General features: G+C 42.1%; 1 protein-coding gene and 1 pseudogene across 1 annotated transcript; both read left to right on the forward strand.

Annotated features, from left to right (window-relative positions):
• The first annotated feature begins 2,176 nt into the window (after positions 1–2,176).
• Positions 2,177–13,686, forward strand: LOC120990114 (annotated as a pseudogene).
• Positions 13,687–14,842: 1,156 nt separating this feature from the next.
• Positions 14,843–23,420, forward strand: LOC120990121 (olfactory receptor 1468-like). The gene is made up of 2 exons (XM_040418686.1): positions 14,843–14,905; positions 22,497–23,420. The coding sequence occupies exons 1-2, from the start codon at positions 14,843–14,845 to the stop codon at positions 23,418–23,420; spliced, it is 987 nt and encodes a 328-aa protein (XP_040274620.1).
• The last annotated feature ends 1,617 nt before the right edge of the window (positions 23,421–25,037 follow it).

A 25,037-nucleotide genomic window follows, 5' to 3' on the forward strand; every position in this document is an offset into this window, starting at 1 on the left:
ACAACTTTTGCCTCAGGCCTGCCTCACTGCAGGAATGCCCGCTCCAAGCCACCAATTGTGGGGATGTGCTCGTGGTAGGCTACGGTAGCGGCGGCAGTATTGAGGCAATCACAGACAGTCTTTGTTGTTCACCGTGACTTTATTTACACCAAAGGCATAACAGGCAATGTGCAGACCACACAGGTGCATATCCACATAGTGCATAAAACAAAAGTCCTTCCATAGAAAATAAACAGCAGGTTTGAGTCACCTTGTTTTGGACAGACCACAGCAGTTTCTGCAGGCTTGTAGGCTACCTGCCTTTGTCTCCCTCAGGCCAGAGCCACTTCGGCTCGTAGCACCACAGGTCCCAGGACTATCCTTCAATGTGTGCTGCGCCCAGACTCTCCTTCTCCAGCACTGACTCTGTCTGTGGAAATCTCCAGCACAGCAAGACACACCCCACCCCCATCATCAGCAGGCTGGGTTCTTTAAAGGCCCAGCTCCACCAAAAACCTGGGCTGGCCGTGCGGAACAGGCACCCCCCCAACTCTTTACCTGTTCCCAGTAAAAACCGGCCCGGACACGCTGCACCAGCAGCATTCGCCGCTGTAACCGCAATGATCCGGTTCTTGCTCCACCGAGGCCAGGACCTCTGGTGGCACATATCGTCCGTGCATTATTATTCCGGGGACTCTCCTACAAGGGGTACACAACCTTTTCTGGTTGGGGACATATTGTCAGCCTGGAACAATTCCAAGGACCAAAAATAAAACTTAAATGGATATTGCCGACTGAACTACTATATCTATAGCATATTGAACATGCAGTATATATAATTTATGTCTATTAACACTTCTAGTACTCCCATCTAATGGGAGAATACATGTAATCAGCCACAAGACACAGACATACATGTCTGTTACCAGATGGTTGGGGGCCAAACAGAATGGTATCAAGGGCTGCATGTGGCCCCTAGCCGCAGGTTGTGCACCCCTGGAGTAAAAGGAGATCACTTTTTCACTCTATAGTAGAATCTTGGGGCACTGCACGGTTAAGTACATTATACCTGATGCTAACATTGACCTGTAAGGCTGAGTTCACACTTCAGTTATTTGGTCAGTTTATTTATTATGCTCATTTGGATATAACTATGTTACGGCGTATGAAGGTGCGATGATTGGGCATCTGAATAGATACTGTTATATCTATTGCTATATCCTTGTATTAGCGATGCTGTATTTTACCACATATGAAGTGGTTATTTGAGCATATACTTTATATTCATTGTGTTATTCTTGCATTGGATTCATGGTATTATACAGTCAATAGCTTGAGTTACAGCACATACACCGTAGTATCTTTAATATTCTTGAATAGAGTGGACACGTGTCATATACAGAGATGAGCAAAGTATTGAAAAATTAGATTTGACTGCTTCGCCGAATTTTACAAAAAATGAATTGCTTTGTGATTAATTATTTTGTCACAAAGCACATTTCATTGTAAGTATTGGGTGCAATGACGGGAAGCGGAAATTGGGCAGTTCCCTGTCATTGTATCCCTCAGATGCCGCGTTCATTGCTGACTGCGGCATCTGACAGCAATATTACAGCGTAAATTTAAAAAATAAAAATAAAAATCATACTTACCCTCATCCATTTAAATGTGAAGTGTTCGTTGCCATCATCTTGATTTAAAATCTTGTGCGAAATCTCGTGCGACCCGCACGTCGGCCATCATGGTGACGTCATATGTCACTGTGCACAGGATTTCAGCCGAGATCTTCAATCAAGTTGACGGCTGCTGGATCTTCCTGCTCAAATTGATGATTAAAGTATGATTTTTTTTTATTTTTTTTTACCGCCATCGCTACCACAAAACTAAATTTCTCTTCTAGCAGTTAAAAGTATTTGATAAAGTTTAACTTTTCACTGAAGAAACTTTTTTTTATCTCTTAACAACTAATTATCAGAAGTTTTCTCCTCAGTGAGCTGGAGCCCAGGAGACACATGAGGTCACGGTGAAAACTTCCATAGAGTTGGTTCCATAATCAGTTTCCATCACTGTGTACAGTATATATAGAGGAGCTTCATGACTGCATGTAAGGTGCATGAGCCTGATCCCCTCACACCTCAGCTCCACATCAGAAGGAATCTGTATTTCTTTATTTTATTAATGTATTAATAAAGAGAAGATGAAAAGTATTTCCCAGGAAACTGCAGAGAAATATAACATCAGGAAAATGGAGACATCTGATGTAAGTACAGAATCATTGTACAGTAGCAGTAGTAGTAATAGTAGTAGTAGTGGTAGTAGTAGTCATGGTAGTATCAGTAGTTGAAGTTTTTGTATATGGTCTGTTATCCAGTAACATTGCACAAACACTTTAAAATACATTTATGTACAAAAATAACGAACCACGCTCCATATTGTGTACAAATGGCCTAAAGGAGGAACCAAGTCTCCCCCACTAATATATAAACTGTATTCTATGTTTGCTCCTGGCTGCAGATCTCTACTGATCAGCAGCATCTTCTGGGAATAATATAGAGAAGAGATTATAAACTGCAGGGGTCTAAGAATTACTGCGGAATAGAAGTGGAGAGAATGACCTTTGTGAAGATGAATCAGGCATTGATCAGCCAAGATGTCCACACGCCAGTGCCTGATGCATAAGACTAGATCATTTTGCTGCCATGTTCTACTGACACTGGGCCACTGTGTTGACTCCTCATGCATTTTCCATCCTCACCACTCTGTGACTGGGCCATTATGTTGACTTCTCATGCGGTTACCACCATCCCCACTCTGTGACTGGCCATTATGTTGACTTTTCATGCGGTTACCACCTCACCACTCTGTGACTGGCCACTGTGTTGACTTCTCATGCAGTTGCCACCCTCCCCACTCTACAACGAGGCCACTATCTTCCCTGTTTAGCATTGTTGACATCACTATTTATTTTGCCCTTCTGATCTGTTAGAAGGACAGAAAAATAAGAAACACAACGGATACTGTCTTTGGAGCATCCATAAATCCTGTAAGGCCTATTTTGCATCAGGATATGCTCATGATTTGGAAGCTAAAAGCAGGAGGTACAAAACAAGACATGACAACTTTCCAATCACGTGTCGTCTCAGTTTTGGATCCACTCCAGTTTTTTTGGCATTAGCAATACTGATGGATTACTGACCAAAGGTTGACCGTGTGAAGGTGAATGCTCAAAAGACAGGATCATTTATTCCTATGACGGATGAGAAGAAGGGAAAAATCAACAGTGATGTAAACACAAATTTACTGCTGACACCCTAATCACTCGGTCATGGGGGCAAAACGTGTTTCAGGATATAACAGAACAGGTTCTGTAGAAATCTATATGGAATCAGATGATGACGGTGTAAAAGGAGAGCACTCTTTTACTCTAGAGTAGACTCTTGGGCCACTTCATGATTCTTTATACCTTGAGTTATTTGGACAGTTTTGGCCCCGTAACTGACTAAATAAGTGAAGTATGAAGCGATTCTAAGAGTGACGTCTGTCAACTGCTGGTCATACAGACGCAAAGTAACTATTTCACTACCACAGTGGACTACCTATGCATGTTTTTACACCAATATTCAGGCTCTCTGCAGCAAAGTATTGTAGCTGTCTTTTAACATAATTTGTCATATATAAATTCAGATGGAATTAAATCTTGTACAAATTGAACTTTTTAAAAGTTTGTTAATCTGTAGTAAGCACTGCTCCCCTTACAGATCCATGTGGTTACCACTCTTTCCAGTACAGATCATTATTGTCCCTGAGTTGAGTATGTATCATTTAAAGTGATTCTTTATTTTCTGTCCCCAAACCAATTTTATTCCCATGTGCATATGTTGTCCCCGAATTCATTTGTAACTTCAGCACAAAGTTCCTGTGTGGAACTATATCAAATGCTAAATGCAAAATACAGGTATATCACATCTGCTGCATGACCAATCTCAACATGTGTACTTACCTCCTTATAGTAACCCAGCATGTTGGTTAGACACAACCTTTTTTAAAAAAAATCCATGCTGGTTATCAACTGCGAATGTATTCACCATTATATACAGATGTCAGACTCACCTATCGTTAGTTACATGGGTCCACTTTCTTACTGTGGCAGTCCTGTGGCACTGAGACTTTTACAAGAGAATCTAAAAAAAAAAAGATACAAAGGTCTATCAATTACTGATCTCAATTCCCTCAGTACACTGAATGTCTACCCTCTGGGCTGGGAGCTTTATACATTTTTCATTTGCTCAGACCCAGCTGAACTTGTGCTAAGAAAGTGATACTGGACAGAGAAACTTGATTACCCCCACAGTGAATATAGAAAGTCTGCACACGCTTGTTAAAATGCCAACTTTTGTCATGTATTTTTTTTTTTAATCAGACCATATCAGACACATTATTTCAGATAATTCCACCTTGGATCCATAATCTGTACAAATCCATTGAAAATCCAACTGAAATCATTTAGAGAAGAGAAATTAAAATAAAACAAAAAAAATGTGGCTGCATAAGTGTTAGCACCCTCTTATAATTGAGATGTGGTTCTGTTCAGAATTAGCCGATCACATTTAAGCTCATGTAAAATAGCAGTCAGTACACAGCTAGCATCATGGAAAGGGATTCTGATTAACCCCATATAAAGTTCAGCTCTTCTAGGAGGAATTTTCTGACATTTTCTTAGTTGCATTTTATAGCAAAAGCCATAAGCAGCTTAAAACACATCAAAGGGATCTCGTTGTTGAAAGAGCATAAAACAAGACCATCATCAAGAGGTGGATACAATTTGGCACAACAGTGGCATTACCAACAACTGGGCGTCTTTCAAAAATTGCTGAAAAGATAAGCAGAGAATTAGTCCAGGAGGCTTCATTGAGGCCTACAGCAACATAAAGTACATACTTTAATCTTACATACTATAGTTCATGTTTTCTACCTCATGAGAGTTTTTCTTCCTCTGGATTAACTTTGCTAGATAAAAGGTGCTTTGGGGCTGTTTTTTCTGCAGCTGGAACTGGTGCTGGAGTCAAGGTGGAGGCAATTATGAACAGTCCAAATATCAGTCAGTTTTGGCACAACACATTCAGGCCTCTGCTAAAAAGTTGAGACAATACAGGAATGTCACCTTTCAGAACAAGAATGGCCCAAAGAAACAAAAGAATGGCTTCGCTAGAGAGAGCGCTTTTGAAAGTTAAAGTGGGTAAAGATTATGGTCAAGATGTGCCATGTAGACTCCTACCCAAAAAGACTGAAGGATTTCAGAAATTCAAAGGGTACTTCAACAAAGTATTAGTTTAAGGCTGTGCATGTTTTGGCAACCACATTATTTATTTGTTTTTTTTTTTTTTTCATTTTTCCGCCCCAAAAGAATTCAGTTTGTTTTTCAATTGAATTATACAGATTCTAGGTGAAATTAATGGTAGGAAAAGATTTAAAATAATTCTTATTGGTCTAATTTCTTATATGATAAAGACTTGGCATTTTAACAGGGTGTGTAGACTTTTTATATCCACTGTATATATTTATGAAAGTCTTTGGGATTTATTTTAATGTAATTTCCTGAGCTCTTTGTAAGTCTGGAATGCTTTTTCTGAACACTCGGAGTTCAATATTTTAACTGCTCTTTGCTTCTGTCTTATTATATTCAGTGCCTTTTAGCCAAATTGGTTTCTGTTTGTTTCTGGACATTTTTACCTGTAATGGTAAATTTACTACAGGATTCATGAAATATCTCTGGCAAACTCCCCATTTAGCTTCAGTATTCCCATTTCTCAGAATCTAAATTTTTGACTGAATTTATCTTCTATGTAGGTCCAGGTTTTTGTAGCTCCCTTTTATAGGACTTTATTGAATATTATATTGAAGTTTCCCATATTATGGTTGCTATTGGCCAAGTGCTCCAGAACCTGATCATACTTGTTGTTCACTTTCCTCAAGATGACTTCTGCCACTAGGATGTATATTTTTTACCTGGGATATAACAAAAATATATAAACTTTATAAAAATGTTGTCATGTAGGGTTGAGCGAACTGTAAAGATTTTTTGACCCCGAACCCGAACATTTCAGTAAAAGTTCTGGTTCGAGTTCGATGTTCAGTGATTTCATGGCGCTTTTTGAAAGGTTAGGGTTTGAAAGTGTTTAACTTGTGTGCCCTTAGAAGCCATCACAGCCTTGCCTACTAATGGCATGGCTGTGATTGGCCAGTGCAGCATGTGACCCAGCCTCTATATAAGCTGGAGTCACGTAGCACTGCACGTCACTCTGATCTTACTAGTGTAGGGAGAGGATTCTGCTGCTGTGAGGGAGAGAATAGGAAAGAATCAGATATCAGAACTTGTTGTTAACTCTGTGATCTACATAGATTTTGTTTTGTGTGTGCAGTGCAACATTTCTGTACCCTGCCCTGAGCCCAGTGACACTGAAAAATAAGTTTTATCAATCTGTTAGTTAGGTGGGCGTCGGCGGCCATTTTGTGCAAGTTCAGTGCACAAGCATAGCATATGTGCCAGGGACAATAATGTAATCCTGTTCTTTTAGTTCAGTGGGAAACATATACCCATTTTTTAAGTGCATCTGCATTACATATGTGCCAGGGGAAGGGAAAATAATATAGGTAATCCGTCTGGTAGTTAAAGAACCTGAGGGGTGACATATAGACATTTTTTTCTATAAAATACCCCTTTGTTGCATATGTGAGTGTAATCAATTTTGTAAATCCATCTGTTAGATTCTGGGGGGACAAATAAAAAAATTTATGCTAAAAAGTACATTTGGACCCTGCACTGCATTTGTGATAGTGAAAGAAAATCTGTTAAATCCATCTGTTTAATTGTGGTTGAAAAAATCATATTTTTTTTTGCCATAAAGTACCTTTGCGGCCTTAGCTGCAAATCTGATAGTGAAATATAATCAGTGAATACAACTGGGACATTGTTGGTAAAAAAAATAATAATTTTTTTGGCCATAAAGTATCTTTGCGGCCTGCACTGCATTTGTTATTGTGAAATAAAGTCAGTTAAATCCATCAGTTTCACTGTGGGTGAAAAAAATCATATTTTCGTTGGCCATAAACTACCTTTGCGGCCTGCGCTGCATTTCTGACAGCCAGGCAAATAAATACAGTAAATCCATCTGTAGGATTGTGGGGTGACATGTCCATGGTTATCAGGCCAGTCATTCACAAGTGGCTCGGAGGGTGGGTTCCTGCACCAACATAGGCCAGGTACACAATTGTACAGCCAGGGCACATGTGCAATACATCATTTTTACACCCCAGACACAGAAAGATAATGTATCTGTCTGTTCATTATGTGGCTGACCTTCCTACAGCAATTTTTTGGTGGGCGCAATGCAGCATCTAAAATAAATATTAATCATTTAATACTTAATCCGTCTGTTAGTTAGTTGGACGCCAAACCAATTTTTGTGTGAAGTACACCTGCAGCTGCATATGTGCCAGGGACAATAATATAGTTAATCCGTCTGTGAGTTCAGGGGTTGACATATTTGTATTGTTGGCTGTGATATACCCCTGCTCTACATAGCAGAGAGGGAAATAATTTAAAAAATGTGTCTGTTGTTGGGTGACATTAACCCAAATTTCCAGTTGAAAAACCCCTGCTCTGCATTGCTGACAGGGAACTAAATTTAGTAAAAAAATCTGAATCGGAAGGTGACAGCAAAAAATGAGGAGAGCGTCAAATAAGGGATGTGGCCCTGGTCGTGGTGCTGCTGGTGGAGCTCCTGTTGCAGGGAGAGGACGTGGTCGATCTTCGCCAGCTACATGCACAAATGAAACACCTTCCTCAGGTGCGAGTAGGCGACAGAACCTGCAGCGGTATTTGGTCTGGCCGAATGCGGCTCTACGAATGGTGAGGCCAGAACAAGTACAGGTAATAGTAGATTGGGTGGCTGACAGTGCCTCCAGTTCCTTCACATTGTCTCGTACCCAGTCCGCTGCTGAAAGATCAGAGTTGGCACCTGCAGCCCATGGCCATCAGTCTTTCACCTCACCCCCTTGCAAATCAGCCAAGCAGTCTGAGCCCCAGTCATGCAGCAGTCTCTCATTTTGATGACTCTGCTAGCAGGGTTTCCCAGGTCCATCCACCTAGCCCTGCCCCAGAAGTGGAAGATATTGAGTACACCGATGTCCAACCATTTATGTTTCAGGATGAGTACATGGGAGGACCACCGCAGCACATCTCGGATGATGACGAAACACAGGTGCCAATTGTTATGGCTTTCTGCAGTGTGCAGACCGACAAGGACTGCAGGGGTGAAGACTGGGTGGAAGATGATGTGGAGGATGATGAGGTCCTCAACCCCACATGGAATCAAGGTCATGCGAGTGACCTGTGTAGTTCGAAGGAAGAGGCAGTGGTCTCACAGAGCCACCAGCACAGCAGAAGAGGGAGCAGGGTGCAAAGGTGGAGCGGCCGTCCCCTAGACAGTACGCCTGCTACTGCCCACCGCAGCAAGGGACCGAGCACACCAAAGCCAGCTCCAAGGAGTTTACTGGCTTGACAGTTCTTCAGACAATGTGCTGATGACAAAACACAAATGGTTTTCACGCTGTGCAATCAGAGCCTGAAGCGAGGCATAAACGTTCTAAACCTGAGCACAACCTGCATGACCAGGCATTTAAGTGCAAAGCATGAGCTGCAGTTGAGTAGACACCTCAAAAACCAAGAAAGGTCTCTGGATCCTCCTGCTTCCACTTCTGCTGCAGTCTCGGCCTCTTGATCCCCCTCTTGAGTGATAGTAGCATCTGCCACCCTGCAAACAGAGGATGTGCCAGCAACGCCACCACCCCGGTCACCAAGCATCTCCCAAACACTGGAGTGAAAGAGGAAGTACCCCCCTACCCATCCCCTGATCCCTGGCCCTGAATGCCAGCATTTCCAAATTCTTGGCCTTTGAAATGCTGTCATTCCATCTAATGGACACGGACAGTTTTAAGAATCTGATGGCGGTGGCTGTCCCACAGTATGTTGTGCCCAGCCACCACTACTTTTCCAGGCGAGCTATCCCTTCACTACACAACTAAGTGGGGGACAAAATCAGGTGTGCACTGCGCAACGCCATCTGTGGCAAGGTCCACCTAACTACAGATACGTGGACCAGTAAGCACGGTCAGGGAAGTTTTATCTCCCTATCAGCACTCTGGGTAAATGCAGTGGCGGCAGGGCCTGAGGCGGATAGCAGTTTGGCGCATGTCCTTCCACCACCCAGGATTGCAGGGCGTTTCTCTTTGCCTCCTGTTGCTTACTCCTCCTACTCCGCTTCCTCATCCTCTACCGCCTCCTCATCCAGTCAGCGTAACACCTTCACCACCAACTTCAGCACAGCAAGAGGGAAACGACAGCAGGCAGATTTGAAACTTATTTGTTTGGGGGCAAACCCCACACCGCGCAGGAGCTGTGGACAGGCATAGAACAACACACCGATGAGTGGTTAGTGCCAGTGAGCCTCAAGCCCGGCTTGGTGGTGTGCGATAATGGGCAAAATCTCGTAGCAGCTCTGGGCCTAGCCGGTTTGACGCATATCCCTTGCCTGACGCATGTGCTGAATTTATTTAATAACTTGTCCCAAATTTCCGCCCGATCACATTTCAGCCATTGACCTCTTTTGGATGTGGTATTCCTTTCTCAGGCTCCCTCTCCGGCATGGAACCCTGATTCCCCGTTACCCGTGATCACAATGGTAGGCGCATAAAAGAACATCAAAAGTTGATAGGGAAGTTATCCAATTGGATCGTGGACGTCACGGGGACGTGCGATCAGGCAGAAGTTATCTAGAGTCAACAAAGCGGCAGCAGGGCCTCTACTGTATAATGTTTCCTAATCCAATATACCGCAGTGACATTCCCTGTAATTTTTTATTACTCATTCAAAAAACAGGGCATCTTAAGAGTCCTGTATTGTTATTTATCGTCATTACCTCCCCGAGTGGGGAGAGTGTAATTGCCATGCGCCCCCTCCTTTACTTGGATGCTTCTGCGGCTTCAATAACTTGTCCCACATTTCCGCCCAATCACATTTCAGCCATTGACCTCCCTTGGATGTGGTATCCCTTTCTAAGGCTCCCTTTCCGGCATGGAACCCTGATTCCCCGCTACCCGTGATCACCATGGTAGGTGCATAAAAGAATATCTAAAGTTGATAAGGAAGATATCCAATTGGATCGTGGACGTCACGGGGACATACGACATGGTGGAGCAGTATGTGTGCACACGGCTACATGTACTGACTGATCGGTCTGCCCCATTCAACTTTTGCATCTCCAAATTGGGCACATGGCCTGAGCTTGCCCTTTACACCTTGGAAGTGCTGGCCTGCCCTACAGCCAGTGTATTGTATGAACGCTTGTTTAGCACGGCAGGAGGGGGTTATCAAAGAGAAGCGCAGCCGCCTGTCCATAGCCAATGTGGACAAGCTCACGTTCATTAAAATGAACCAGGCATAGATCCGACAGGACTTGTCCGTACCTTGTGCAGAATAGACATGTATACCGGTACTAAGCAGCCATTGTTATACTGCAGTGCACTTTCTCTTTGTTTTATTTTTTATATTTCCCAATGTTTTGGGGTCTAGCTAAATTTTAACTACATAAAAAATAAATAAAAAACAAAATAAAAAAACAGGTGTTGGCTACCCCATCCTCCTTCACGGCCGCTTCCACCTACACCACCACATCCATCGCTTCCTCAACCTCCTACTCCATATGGACCTCCTCCTCCTAGATCAAGATTATTATTTTTACATATTTTATGTTATTTTAAGTAATTTCCCTATCCACATTTGTTTGCAGAGCACTTGCCATGCTCTTAACCACATGTTGCTGCCTTTTACAGCCCTCTATTCTATTCCATGACTTTTTTAGAGCCATTTTAGTGCTCCAAAGTTCGGCTCCCGAACTCAAACTTTTTTGCGAAGTTCAGCCGAACCCGGAGAACCCGAACATCCAGGTGTTTGCTCAACTCTATTGTCATGTTAAAAATAATATTAATGGATGAATGAGTAAAAAAATTCTGTTCCAGTATATATAGTTTGTGTGTCAATATCCAAAGTCTTATCTTAATTACACTGCTCAAAAAAATAAAGGGAACGCAAAAATAACACATCCTAGATCTGAGTTAATTAAATATTCTTCTGAAATACTTTGTTCTTTACATAGTTGAATGTGCTGACAACAAAATCACACAAAAATAAAAAAATGGAAATCAAATTTTTCAACCCATGGAGGTCTGGATTTGGAGTCACACTCAAAATTAAAGTGGAAAAACACACTACAGGCTGATCCAACTTTGATGTAATGTCCTTAAAACAAGTCAAAATGAGGCTCAGTAGTGTGTGTGGCCTCCACGTGCCTGTATGACCTCCCTACAACGCCTGTGCATGCTCCTGATGAGGTGGCGGACGGTCTCCTGAGGGATCTCCTCCCAGACCTGGACTAAAGCATCTGCCAACTCCTGGACAGTCTGTGGTGCAACGTGACGTTGGTGGATAGAGCGAGACATGATGTTCTAGATGTGCTCAATTGGATTCAGGTCTGGGGAACGGGCGGGCCAGTCCATAGCATCAATGCCTTCGTCTTGCAGGAACTGCTGACACACTCCAGCCACATGAGGTCTAGCATTGCCTTGCATTAGGAGGAACCCAGGGCCAACCACACCAGCATATGGTCTCACAAGGGGTCTGAGGATCTCATCTCTGTACCTAATGGCAGTCAGGCTACCTCTGGCGAGCACATGGAGGGCTGTGCGGCCTTCCAAAGAAATGCCACCCCACACCATTACTGACCCAATGCCAAACCGATAATGCTGGAGGATGTTGCAGGCAGCATAACGTTCTCCACAGCATCTCCAGACTCTGTCACGTCTGTCACATGTGCTCAGTGTGAACCTGCTTTCATCTGTGAAGAGCACAGGGCGCCAGTGGCGAATTTGCCAATCTTGGTGTTCTCTGGCAAATGCCAAACGTCCTGCACGGTGTTGGGCTGTAAGTACAACCCCCAACTGTGAACGTCGGGCCCTCATATCACCCTCATGGAGTCTGCTTCTGACCGTTTGAGCAGACACATGCACATTTGTGGCCTGCTGGAGGTCATTTTGCAGGGCTCTGGCAGTGCTCCTCCTGTTCCTCCTTGCACAAAGGCGGAGGTAGCGGTCCTGCTGCTGGGTTGTTGCCCTCCTACGGCCTCCTCCACATCTCCTGATGTACTGGCCTGTCTCCTGGTAGCGCCTCCATGATCTGGACACTACTCTGACAGACACAGCAAACCTTTTTGCCACAGCTCGCATTGATGTGCCATCCTGTATAAGCTGCACTACCTGAGCCACTTGTGTGGGTTGTAGACTCCGTCTCATGCTATCACTAGAGTGAAAGCACCGCCAGCATTCAAAAGTGACCAAAACATCAGCCAGGAAGCATAGGAACTGAGAAGTGATCTGTGGTCACCACCTGCAGAACCACTCCTTTATTGGGGGTGTCTTGCTAATTGCCTATAATTTCCACCTGTTGTCTATCCCATTTGCACAACAGCATGTGAAATTGATTTTCACTCAGTGTTGCTTCCTAAGTGGACAGTTTGATTTCACAGAAGTGTGATTGACTTGGAGTTACATTGTGTTGTTTAAGTGTTCCCTTTATTTTTTGAGCAGTGTACTTTGGTCTTGAAAACTACATCCAGACATCATATAATTTGAATTCTATTATGTTTGCTTTACTTCCTTTTTCTATTTGCAGACAAATCTGACTGTAGTCACAGACTTTTTTCTCTTGGGGTTTCAAGGCAGACAACTTTTTAGAAATGTTCTTTTCCTTCTGTTCCTTCTTGTGTTTGTTGCCACAATATGTGTGAATCTCCTGATCATCACCCTGGTGTCCACCAACAAGAACCTCCAGACTCCAATGTACTTCTTCATCTCACAACTGGCCATCAGTGACATCTTATTATCCACAGATATTGTCCCCAGCCTGCTCTACATCCTACTGAATAATGGAGGAACCATTAGTTTTATTGGTTGTATGAATCAGCTTTTTTTTTCTTAACCCCAGAGGGATTTGAAGCTCTTCTTCTCGCTGTGATGTCTTATGACAGATATGTGGCCATCTGTAATCCCCTCCGTTATGCCGCTATCATGACTAATAGATTTTGTATTAACTTAATCACTATGTGTTGGTTGTTGGATACTTTTATTTCATTCATTGTGACTATAACGTCATTCAAGCTAAACTTTTGTGGGTCAAATATCATCGACCATTTATTCTGTGACCTTGTCCCCTTACTAGACCTGTCCTGTTCTGACACTTTCCCTGTTCACTTGGAGATGTTTGTTTCGGGAGCTCCAACTGTAATGGTCCCAACCTCAATCATTGTAGTGTCTTATACTTACATTGTGATATCAATCTTAAGGATCCCATCCAGTACTGGTAGACAGAAAGCCTTCTCCACCTGTAGCTCCCACCTCATTGTGGTCTCCATATTTTACTGGACTATATTTATTGTCTATGTTCTTCCAAACAGTATACAAACACCAGTTACTGATAAAATCCTCTCCTTGCTGTATACTGTATTTACTCCATTTATTAACCCCGTTATATACAGTCTGAGGAATAAAGACATTAAGGAGGCCATACAGAAAGTATTCCATAAACATGTCATGTAATAAACATTCATTGGCTTTCATATATTTGTATGTCTAATAAACAGCAGTATAATCATTTTCCAGACCCTGGGATTTATGCAGGAACCCATACAGAAAGTAACAAAAAAACATTTGTAATAGAGAGAAAAATAGCAAACAGGATATCTCCTGCCTAATTATGATCATTAGATACTGGAATGCATGTTTAGGGGAAATAGGAGATAAGTTATCATGCTTCTATATAATAAAACTGGTCTAAAATTTCGGCTCATATGGCATTTTTATGCTGCCCTCACTAAGAATGAGCAAATGGGTTCACAACAAATGAAAAATCTGTCTGCAAATCCAACCTGAAGCTTTCCAGCTGTGCTTTGGAAGAATCCAGTACAACGGCGTTCATCGCCATTTTACTGCACATGTAGGAAAGGAAATACCATGAGGGAGGAGGAAGCATGCTCACATGACCCTGAGCGTGCACGGGGCAGGGCTTACCCTGATTGGCTCATCCAGGCTGTCTTCCAGCCTGTGAGCCAATCAGGTCTGCAGCAGGCAGGGAGGTGACCTACAGAACGTCATTCTGTGTTGGGCTGTGAATGAGGATGGATGAGTCTTACAGTGTCTGCCTGAAAAACCATCTCAGGGACAGTGTTCAGTCACAATCATGCATATTTTCTAGTGTGAGGGACGGTGAAGGGAAAACCTAGTGTTAGCCCAGCGGTTTGCTCTACACTTACGTAGGTCAGGGACCGTCGCCCAGTTGCGCCCCATCACCTAGGGCGGGTGGTGAAAGTAGGCAGGGACAGGGTTGAGGGTGGCAGTTTAGAGGGTGCACTTCCTCTCTACCTTCATTACACGTGACAACAACTTTTTTCTTCTAGCAATTTAAAGTATTTGATAAAGTTTAACTTTTCACTGAAGAAACTTTTTTTTTTATCTCTTAACAACTAATTGTCAGAAGTTTCCTCCTCAGTGAGCTGGAGCCCAGGAGACACATGAGGTCACGGTGAAAACTTCCATAGAGTTGGTTCCATAATCTGTTTCCATCACTGTGTACAGTATATATAGAGGAGCTTCATGACTGCATGTAAGGTGCATGTGCCTGATCCCCTCACACCTCAGCTCCACATCAGAAGGAATCTGTATTTCTTTATTTTATGAATGTATTAATAAAGAGAAGATGAAAAGTATTTCCCAGGAAACTGCAGAGAAATATAACATCAGGAAAATTGAGACATCTGATGTAAGTACAGAATCACTGTACAGTAGCAGTAGTAGTAATAGTAGTAGTAATAGTAGTAGTAGTAGTGGTAGTAGTAGTCATAGTAGTATCAGTAGTTGTAGTTTTTGTATATGATCTGTCATCCAGTAACATTGCACAAACACTATAAAATACATTTATGCACAAAAATAACAAACCACGCTCCATATTGTGTACAAATGGCTTAAAGGAGGAACCATGTCTCCCCCACTAATATATAAACTGTATTCTATGTGTGCTCCTGGCTGCAGATCTCTACTGATCAGCAGCTTCTTCTGAGTATAATGTAGAGAAGAGATTATAAACTGCAGGGCTCTAAGAATTACTGCTGAATAGAAGTGGAGAGAATGACCTTTGTGGAGATGATGCATCAGACTAGATCATTTTGCTGCCATGTTCTACTGCCACCCACCATGTTGTGCTGCTCCTGCCACTGCTGTTGCCCCCCCCCCCCACCCTGTCACTGGGCCACTGTGTTAACTCCTCATGCGTTTGCCATCCTCACCACTCTGTGACTGGGCCATTATGTTGACTTCTCATGCGGTTACCACCCTCCCCACTCTGTGACTGGCCACTGTGTTGACTCCTCATGCAGTTGCCACCCTCCCCACTCTACAACGAGGCCACTATCTTCCCTGTTTAGCATTGTTGACATCACTATTCATTTTGCCCTTCTTTTGATCTGTTAGAAGGACAGAAAAATAAGAAACACAACGGATACTGTCTTTGGAGCATCCATAAAGCCTGTAAGGTCTATTTCGCATCAGGATATGCTCATGATTTGCCAAAAGCAGGAGGTACAAAACACAGAAGACATGAAAATTTTCATCTCAGTTTTGGATCCACTCTTGTTTTTTTTTTGGCCTTAGCAATACTGATGGATTACTGACCAAAGGTGAAGGTGAATGCTCAAAAGACAGGATCCGTTATTCTTATGACGGATGAGAAGAAGGGCAAAATCAACAGTGATGTAAACACAAACTTACTGCTGACACCCTATTCACTCGGTCATGGGGGCAAAACTTGTTTCAGGATATAACAGAACAGGTTCTGTAGAAATCTATATGGGATCAGATGATGACGGTGTAAAAGGAGAGCACTCCTTTACTCTATAGTAGAATCTTGGGCCACCTCATGGTTCTTTATACCTTGAGTTATTTGTACAGTTTTGTCCCCGTAACTGACTAAATAAGTGAAGTATGAAGCAATTATAAGAGTGATGTCTGTCAACTGCTGGTCATACAGACGCATAGTAACTATTTCACTTCCACAGCGGACTACCTATGCATGTTTCTACAATGCAGTTTTCTACACCAATATACAGGCTCTCTGCAGCAAATAGACGTTTTTCAACATGATTTGTCATAAATAAATTCAGATCCAATTAAATCTTTTTGGAAAATTCGGTGAACTGTCCGAACTGAATTTTTTGAAAAGTTTGTTAATCTGTAATAAGCACTGCTCCCCTTACAGATCCATGTGGTTACCACTCTTTCCAGTACAGATCATTATTGTCCCTGAGTTTAGAGCATTTTGAGTATGTATCATTTAAAGTGATTCTTTATTTTCTGTCCTCTAACCATTAAAGTAGCTGTAGGAATGTGAAAACAATCTTACTATAGTTCATGTTTTCTACCTCATGAGAGTATTTCTTCCTCTGGATTAACTTTGCAGGATAACAGACATTGTGCTTTGGGGCTGTTTTTTCTGCAGCTGGAACTGGTGCTGGAGTCAAGGTGGAGGGAATTATGAACAGTCCAAATATCAGTCAGTTTTGGCACAACACATTCAGGTCTCTGCTAAAAAGGTGAGGAAATACAGGAATGTCACCTTTCAGAACGAGAATGGCCCAAGGCAACAAAAGAATGGCTTCGCTAGAAGAATATTAAAGTTTTGAAATGGCCCAACCAGAGCCCAGACCTGAACCTAATAAAAAAATCTGTGGGTTGACCTGAAGAGAGCTGTACACAGGAGATGCCCTGACAACCTGACAGATTCGGAGCGCTTTTGAAAGTTAGAGTGGGTAAGGATTGCGGTCAAGATGTGCCATGTAGACTCCTACCCAAAAAGACTGAAGGATTTCAGAAATTCAAAGGGTACTTCAACAATGTATTAGTTTAAGGCTGTGCATGTTTTTGCAACCACATTATTTTAGTTCTTTCTTTCTTTTTTTTTTCTTTTTTCCGCCTCAAAAGATTTTGGTTTGTTTTTCAATTGAATTATACAGATTCTAGGTGAAATTAATGGTGGGAAAAGATTTTAAATAATTCTTATTGGTCTGATTTCTTATACGATAAAAACTTTGCATTTTAACAGGGTGTGTAGACTTTTTATATCCACTGTATATATTTATGAAAGTCTTTCCTGTAATTTCCTGAGTAGGGATGAGCGCGAATATTCGAATAGCGAAATATTCGTACGAATATTACAACTTCGTAAATTCGTTATTATTTTGAATATATTAAAAGGGAGGAGGGGAAAACAGGTAAATTGTTAGCCGCATTGGTCGCCAATCAAAGGGGTGGGACCAAAATTAGGTATATCAGAAATACTCGGGCCAGATAGAGAAGGATCCGAATCTGATCAGACAGGAATTTGTCAACTATTACTCTACTATATATAGATCCGAAACGGTATGTAGTTCCTCTAAAATTGATGACTATTTGGACCAATTAGAAATGCCCTTTCTTTCACCTCAGGAAACTGGAATGCTTGATCACCCTTGACAACAGGCAGAATTGGAAGATGTTCTTCGGTCGGTTAAACATAACTCATCCCCTGGGGCGGATGGTTTGCCATTTGAACTTTATAGAAATCACGTTAAAGTACTCCTCCCTATTTTGTTGCAGGTGTTAAGTGAATCTTACAGATATGGTTCTCTCCCTACATCTTTTAGGGAGGCAATCATCATCTTAATTTAAAAAAAAGATAAAGACGGCAGTGAGGTTGGGTCCTACAGGCCCATATCACTGCTCAATACAGACTATAAGATATTTGCAAAGTCTTTAGCAAACCGTCTGAAATGGGTGATTGCAGCCCTGGTTCATCCTAATCAAACAGGATTTATACCTGGGAGACAGATTCAGGCATATCTGTATGGGACGTATTTGAACCTGTCGGGGAGGGGGGGACCGGACCATTCCATCCTGTCTCTGGACGCTGCCAAAGCGTTCGACAGGGTAGAGTGGTCCTTCTTGTGGCAGACTATGGCACATTTTCGACTGGGGTCTAATTTCATTGCAATGACTCAATTGTTATACACCCAACCAATCGCCCGAGTTAATATTGATGAGGTTAATTCCTCCATTATTCAGCTTCAACGTGGCACGAGACAGGGATGCCCCCTTTCTCCCTTATTATTCACGCTATTTATGGAGCCGCTGGCTTGTAGGATTTGTCTGGACGGTCAGATTCGGGGGTTTGGGGTAGCGGGAGAGACTGACAAAATCAGGCTCTATGCAGACGATGTTATTCTCTTTTTGGATCAGGGCTGGAAGGCTGTCCCCTACGTTATGCAGGTGATAGAGGAGTTTAGTCAACTGTCCAGTTATTTAATCAACTGGGCTTCCTCACTCCTCCCGCTAAATCGAAATGCCCCCGATGGAGGCTCCCGGTTCGGATATTGTCTATGGATGATTCCCTGGACTATCTGGGGATAAGGATAGGTGTCCCCCTAGGTAGATTTTATTCCACGGTAATAGATAAAGTAAAGGGGAAAATTAGAGCCTGGCAAAAATTGGTAATATCGCAAACTGATCGTCTGGCATTAGTAAAAATGATCAGATTACCGCTGGTTCTGTGTCCGATCTGTGCTTCCCCCATCTGGATAGAGGATGCCTTTTAGGGTATCAGGTAGGTCAATTCACAGCCTGAAGGAACGTTACTAACAAAAACAATAAATAATTTATTAGGAATAATAATGGTTATAGATAAAATCAGGCGTACAGGAAATCAGTAGTGTGGAGAGGGGCCTCATAATATACCATCCACCACTCTGATTGCCTGACTAGATCACCTATGTATATGTGGCAAGAATCCAGCCTGTGTATACAAGATGTGAAATATACAACACCCAGCCTGGGGTTAATATGTAGAGTGCAATCCACTGTTGAAGCTGCTCATTATTGTATCTGGCAAGCTAGTGGGTTCTCATCTTGATAAGTGCATCTTGATAAGTGCATCTTTATAAGTGCATCCTATGCCCGTGTCGCGGTCATAGGATGGTAAACATGCCACAAAGGGCCTCAAAATCACATCAACATAGGTACTAATGTTGGCTGTGAGGCTCCCAATCCCCGACACGATGGGTCTGCCTTTGAGTGGTATACTCTGCTTGTGTAGCTTGGGTAGGCTATAAAACACAGCCCGGACCGGAAACTTAAGTAACAAGAACTCCAGTTCGGTTTTGTTAATAAGCTTTTCCCTTAACGCTTCATTTAGGAGTTTGGACAATTGTGCCCTAAAAATGGAGGTTGGGTCCGATGGGAGGCGTCTATATGTGGTGGCATCTTGTAGAATGCTGAGGCACATATCACAATATGCTTCCTGATCCATAATGACAATATTACCCCCCTTGTATGAGCTTTTGATGACTATGTTCACGTCACCCTCTAAGTCTCCCAATGCTGTTCTTTCCTGGGGACTAAGGTTATCACAACCTAAATGTTGACCCTTCAGGTTTTGAAGGTCCTGAGTGACAACCGTGACAAAGGTGTCAATGGGGGTATTGTCATTTATGGGGGGGAACATTTTAGACTGATTTTGCAAGTCTGTGAATGGGCCATCACCAATATCCCTAGTGCCTTCCTCATATAGACCCGCCAGTAACTGTACATCCTCTAGCTCCTCCATCCTAATGCCCAGCTCCTGACACATGCGAGTGTCATGAGTTAGAAAGAATTTTTTCCATTTAAGCTTGCGTACGTAAAGGTGAAGGTCTTTGACCCAATTAAACAAATTACATTTTTGTAAGGGTACGAAAGAGAGGCCCTTTCGTAGAACCTCCATGTCTGGTTGAACCTCCATGTCTGCCCGATCTTCCACGCTGTCTCCCACCTCGTGTTCTTGATGACCCTCTGGATCCCCCTCGACCTCTAAATGTATTAGGTCCTGTTTCAATATCCATATCTGCCTCAGAGGATGACAACTCTGTATCAACCTCCGAGGTAGTCGGTCGTTTTGGGCCAAAATCAAAAACCTTCCCCTCCTTAAAGTCCTTAATGTCCCTTTTGTACAGGAGGTGTTTCTTTTCTTTAATGTAACAAGTGAAACGTTCTATATTCTGCTGCAATAGAGTCTCCTTTTTTACAAAGTCAGTGTGCTCACTGAACTTTTTTGTTTGAGCTATACTTTCTTTCAGCTCACTGTCACTCTTATTGAGCAGCCGTTTTTCCTCGTCAAGTAGTAGCCTCATAGGGCGTAAAGAGCCATCAATCGACTCTTGTTCCCACTTGGCGAGGAAATCACTGTTAAGGACACGGGGCGGTGGGAAGAATAGGATTCCTCAATCCTCTTGGGACAATATTGTTCTTAATATACGTGTCCAAAGTTTGGACTTCCCACCAACACCGTATATAGTCCTTATACACGCGTGTCAGGTTTTTAAAGGAAGATGTAATGCTCACGTATGCTGTCTGGGATGACAATTCCTTTTCAGAAAAGACCTCCTTAGGGTCCCCTAGCCAGCTCTCCGCACTGAAATCGCTTGACAGGAAACCTGCCATTCCTCAGTAATTAAAGGATTTGACTATCAAGGCACAAAAAATAAAGTGTGAGGTACACGTTCAATAAAGAAATATCAATTCACAGCCTGAAGGAACGTTACTAGCAAAAACAATAAACAATTTATTAGGAATAATAATGGGTATAGATAAAATCAGGCGTACAGGAAATCAGTAGTGTGGAGAGGGGCCTCATAATATACCATCCACCACTCAGATAGCCTGACTAGATCACCTATGTATATGTGGCAAGAATCCAGTGTTGGGACACACTGATTGATATCTAGCCTGTGTATACAAGATGTTAAAATATACAACACCCAGCCTGGGGTTAATATGTAGAGTGCAATCCACTATTGAAGCTGCTCATTATTGTATCTGGCAAGCTAGCGGGTTCTCATCTCGATAAGTGCAGTACGGTGGGTTCAGGTGCATCCAGATTCTGCTCCCCTGTTAGCTGAGTGATGTGAGTTACTTAGCTGTGCTCGCACATCGGCAATCGTGATCACAGTATCACTGCTGTGATGTGCCCTATGCGCTGAGCACAGCTGACATCGTACTACGCTCTACGCGTTTCAACATGCCCTATCAGTTGCATGTATCATCAGGAGCGAGCTACACTTAGTTTAAGATGTCACAATCAATGAAGCACCGCACTGTAGCGTGCGTCTCTACTTTGTTTTAATGTTCCCTTCTCTAATCGACCTCCACGTAATACCGTGCTATAACTTTGATTTTTAGAATATTACAAATATTTAAAAAAAACTAAGTTATTGCAATATAGCGAATATTCATAAAATACACATATAGACTGCAATTTAGCTAATATAGTGCTATAGTATTTTTTTTTTTATAGTCAAATTTTTTTGTCTCTTCTGAACTTCACACTATTAAAAAAAAATACTACAGCACTATATTAGTTAAATTGAAGTCTATATGTGTATATTACGAATATTCGCTATATTGCTATAACTTCGTTTTTTAAAATATTTGTAATATACACATATAGACTGTAATTTAGTGCTGTAGTATCTTTTTTAATAGTGTAAATTTTTTCCAAAAATGAAGTTCAGAAGAGACAAAAAAATCTGACTATAAAAAAAAAGATTATAGCACTATATTAGCTAAATTATGTGAATTTTACGAATATTCGATATATTGCTATATATACAGTTTAAAGAAATACAGTTTAAAGAAAATCGTAATACGCAAAAAATTCAATCACATATTATTCCTGAGCTCTTTGTAAGTCTGGAATGATTTTTCTGAACACTCAGAGTTCAATGTTTTAACTGCTCTTTGCTTCTGTCTTATTATATTCAGTGCCTTTTAGCCAAATTGGTTTCTGTTTCTTTCTGGACATTTTTACCTGTAATTGTAAATTTACTACAGGATTCATGAAATATCTCTGGCAAACTCCCCATTTAGCTTCAGTATTCCCATTTCTCAGAATCTAAACTGAGCTCTACCCTTTTGTTGACTGAATTTATCTTCTATTTAGGTCCAGGTTTTTGTAGCTCTCTTTTATAGGATTTTATTGAATATTATATAGAAGTTTCCCATATTATGGTTGCTATTGGCCAAGTGCTCCAGAACCTGATCATACTTGTTGTTCACTTTCCTCAAGATGACTTCTGACTGCCACTAGGATGTATATTTTTATCTGGAATAAAACAAAAATATAGAAACTTTATAAAAATGTTGTCATGTTAAAAATAATATTAATGGAAGAATTAGTGAAAAAATTCAGTCCCATGTAGTTTTCAAGACTACTTTGGTCTTGAAAACTACATCCAGACATTATATAATTTGAAGTCTATAATGTTTGCTTTACTTCCTTTTTCTATTTGCAGACAAATCTGACTGTGGTCACAGACTTTTTTCTCTTGGGATTTCAAGGCAGACAACTTTTTAGAAATGTTCTCTTCCTTTTGTTCCTTCTTGTCTTTGTTGCCACAATATGTGTGAATCTCCTGATCATCATCCTTGTGTCCACCAGCAAGAACCTCCAGACTCCAATGTATTTCTTCATCTCACAACTGTCCATCAGTGACATCATATTATCCACAAATATTGTCCCCAATCTGCTCTACATCCTACTGAATAATGGAGGAACCGTCAGTTTTATTGGTTGTATGAATCAGCTTTTTTTTTTCTTAACCCCAGATGGATTTGAAGCTCTTCTTCTCGCTGTGATGTCTTATGACAGATATGTGGCCATTTGTAATCCCCTCCGTTATGCCACTATCATGACTAATAGGTTTTGTATTAACTTAATCACTATGTGTTGGTTGTTGGATACTTTTATTTCATTCACTGTGACTATAACATCATCCAAGCTAAACTTTTGTGGGTCAAATTTCATTGACCATGTTTTTTGTGACCTTGTCCCCTTACTAGAACTTTCCTGTTCTAATACCTTCATTGTTCATTTGGAGGTTTATGTGATGGGTTCTCCAATAATAATTATCCCAACCGCAATCATTGTAGTGTCTTATACATATATTGTTATATCAGTCTTAAGGATCCCATCCAGTACTGGTAGACAGAAAGCCTTCTCCACCTGTAGCTCCCACCTCATTGTGGTCTCCATATTTTACTGGACTATATTCAGTGTCTATGTTTTTCCAAACAGTAGACAAACACGAGTTACTGATAAAATCCTCTCCCTGCTGTATACTGTATTTACTCCATTTATTAACCCCGTTATATACAGTCTGAGAAATAAAGACATTAAGGAGGCCGTACAGAAAGTATTCCATAAACATGTCATGTAATAAACATTCATTGGCTTTCATACATTTGTACGTCTAATAAACAGCAGTATTATCATTTTCCAGAACCTGGGATTTATGCAGGAACCCATACAGAAAGTAACAAATAAACATTTGTAATAGAGAGAAAAATAGCAAACAGGATATCTCCTGCCTAATTATGATCATTAGATACTGGAATGCATGTTTAGGGGAAATAGGAGATAAGTTATCATGCTTCTATATAATAAAACTGGTGTAAAATTTCGGCTCATGTGGCATTTTTATGCTGCCCTCACTAAGAATGAGCAAATTGGTTCACAACAAATGAAAAATCTGTCTGCAAAGCCAACCTGAAGCTTTCCAGCTGTGCTTTGGAGGAATCCAGTACAACGGCGTTCATCGCCATTTTACTGCACATGTAGGAAAGGAAATACCATGAGGGAGGAGGAAGCAGAACGTCATTCTGTGTTGGGATGTGAATGAGGATGGATGAGTATTACAGTGTCTGCCTGAAAAGCGGTCTCAGGGACAGTGTTCAGTCACAATCAAGCATATTTTTTAAGTGTGAGGGACAGTGAAGGGAAAACCTAGTGTTAGCCCAGCGGTCCGTGCTGCGCAGCTTCCCTTACCCGCGGGCACGGGCGCCGGGCTCCCTCTTTTCCTGCTGCTGCCATGCGCCGTGATGACAAGCACAGGCACCAGGTAGCTTAATTGTTGTATCTGTGCTCCATGCCAGAGTTTACTTCCTACCACAGGAAGATGCATAAGCAACTCATGGTCACTAGCTTGCCTAGTTCCAAGTGTGAAGGTGTTTTTCAAAATCTGCTTTGCTGTGTACCGTACCCTGCTTTTTTAATTATCAGACCTTGCTTGTTTGCCGTCTGCCTCTGACCTGGGACTTTGTTTACGGACCTTGCTTGATCTCTGCCTGCCCTGACCATGTACTTCCCCTCGGTGCTTGCACCGGTATCTCTGACCCCATGGTCAGCTGCCACTGACTTGGCGACTGCTCTGGAGTGGCACCTGGCAACTACCCTAATGGTCCAAGCCTATCCTCACCATCAGAGGCTGTAGTGAAGACCAGGTAGTTGCTTAGTCACGCCCCTCCAGAGTATAGCCAGTCAGTGGCGCAGTGGGTCCACACCCACTTGCATAACAGTTTGCTCAGGCCATGGACCCTGCTGATCTGAACCCTCCTAGTCTCACCGAGTTACACCAGGAGTTGTCCCAACAGCGTGAGCGCCAGGATCAAATCCTGTCATATTTACGTAATGTAAATATGCGTATAAATGACCTGATGTCTGCTAACCCAGCATCATCAGGTCCCTCTGCCACGGTTAACCCAGCTCCTGCTATGCCATCTTCCTACGTACTAGGTTCTGGACCTCGCCTTTCAGCTACTCCACACTTCAATGGTGACCCTAAGCAGTGCAGAGGTTCATAAATCAATGCACCCTTCATTTTGAACTCTTGTCTCACCAATTTGCCTCGGACCGAGCCAAAGTGGCTTTTCTTATGTCACATCTTACTGGAGAGGCACTGGCGTGGATCAACCCTCTCTGGGAAAGGAATGACTCAGTCATAATAGGTCTATAGGCCTTCCTAGAAGCCTTTTGCAGGGGGTTCTACGAGCCAGGG

This window comes from Bufo bufo, chromosome 1 (assembly GCF_905171765.1).
Source record: "Bufo bufo chromosome 1, aBufBuf1.1, whole genome shotgun sequence".
NCBI classification, from domain to species: Eukaryota; Metazoa; Chordata; class Amphibia; order Anura; family Bufonidae; genus Bufo; species Bufo bufo.

What these genes read in the sequence shown, in the direction of transcription:
- LOC120990121 (XM_040418686.1), top strand. Translation starts at nt 14,843, where the DNA reads ATGAAAAGTATTTCCCAGGAAACTGCAGAGAAATATAACATCAGGAAA. An exon ending in GGAAAATTGAGACATCTGAT is followed by an intron (nt 14,906 to 22,496) that starts GTAAGTACAGAA and finishes TTCTATTTGCAG; the next exon opens with ACAAATCTGACTGTGGTCAC.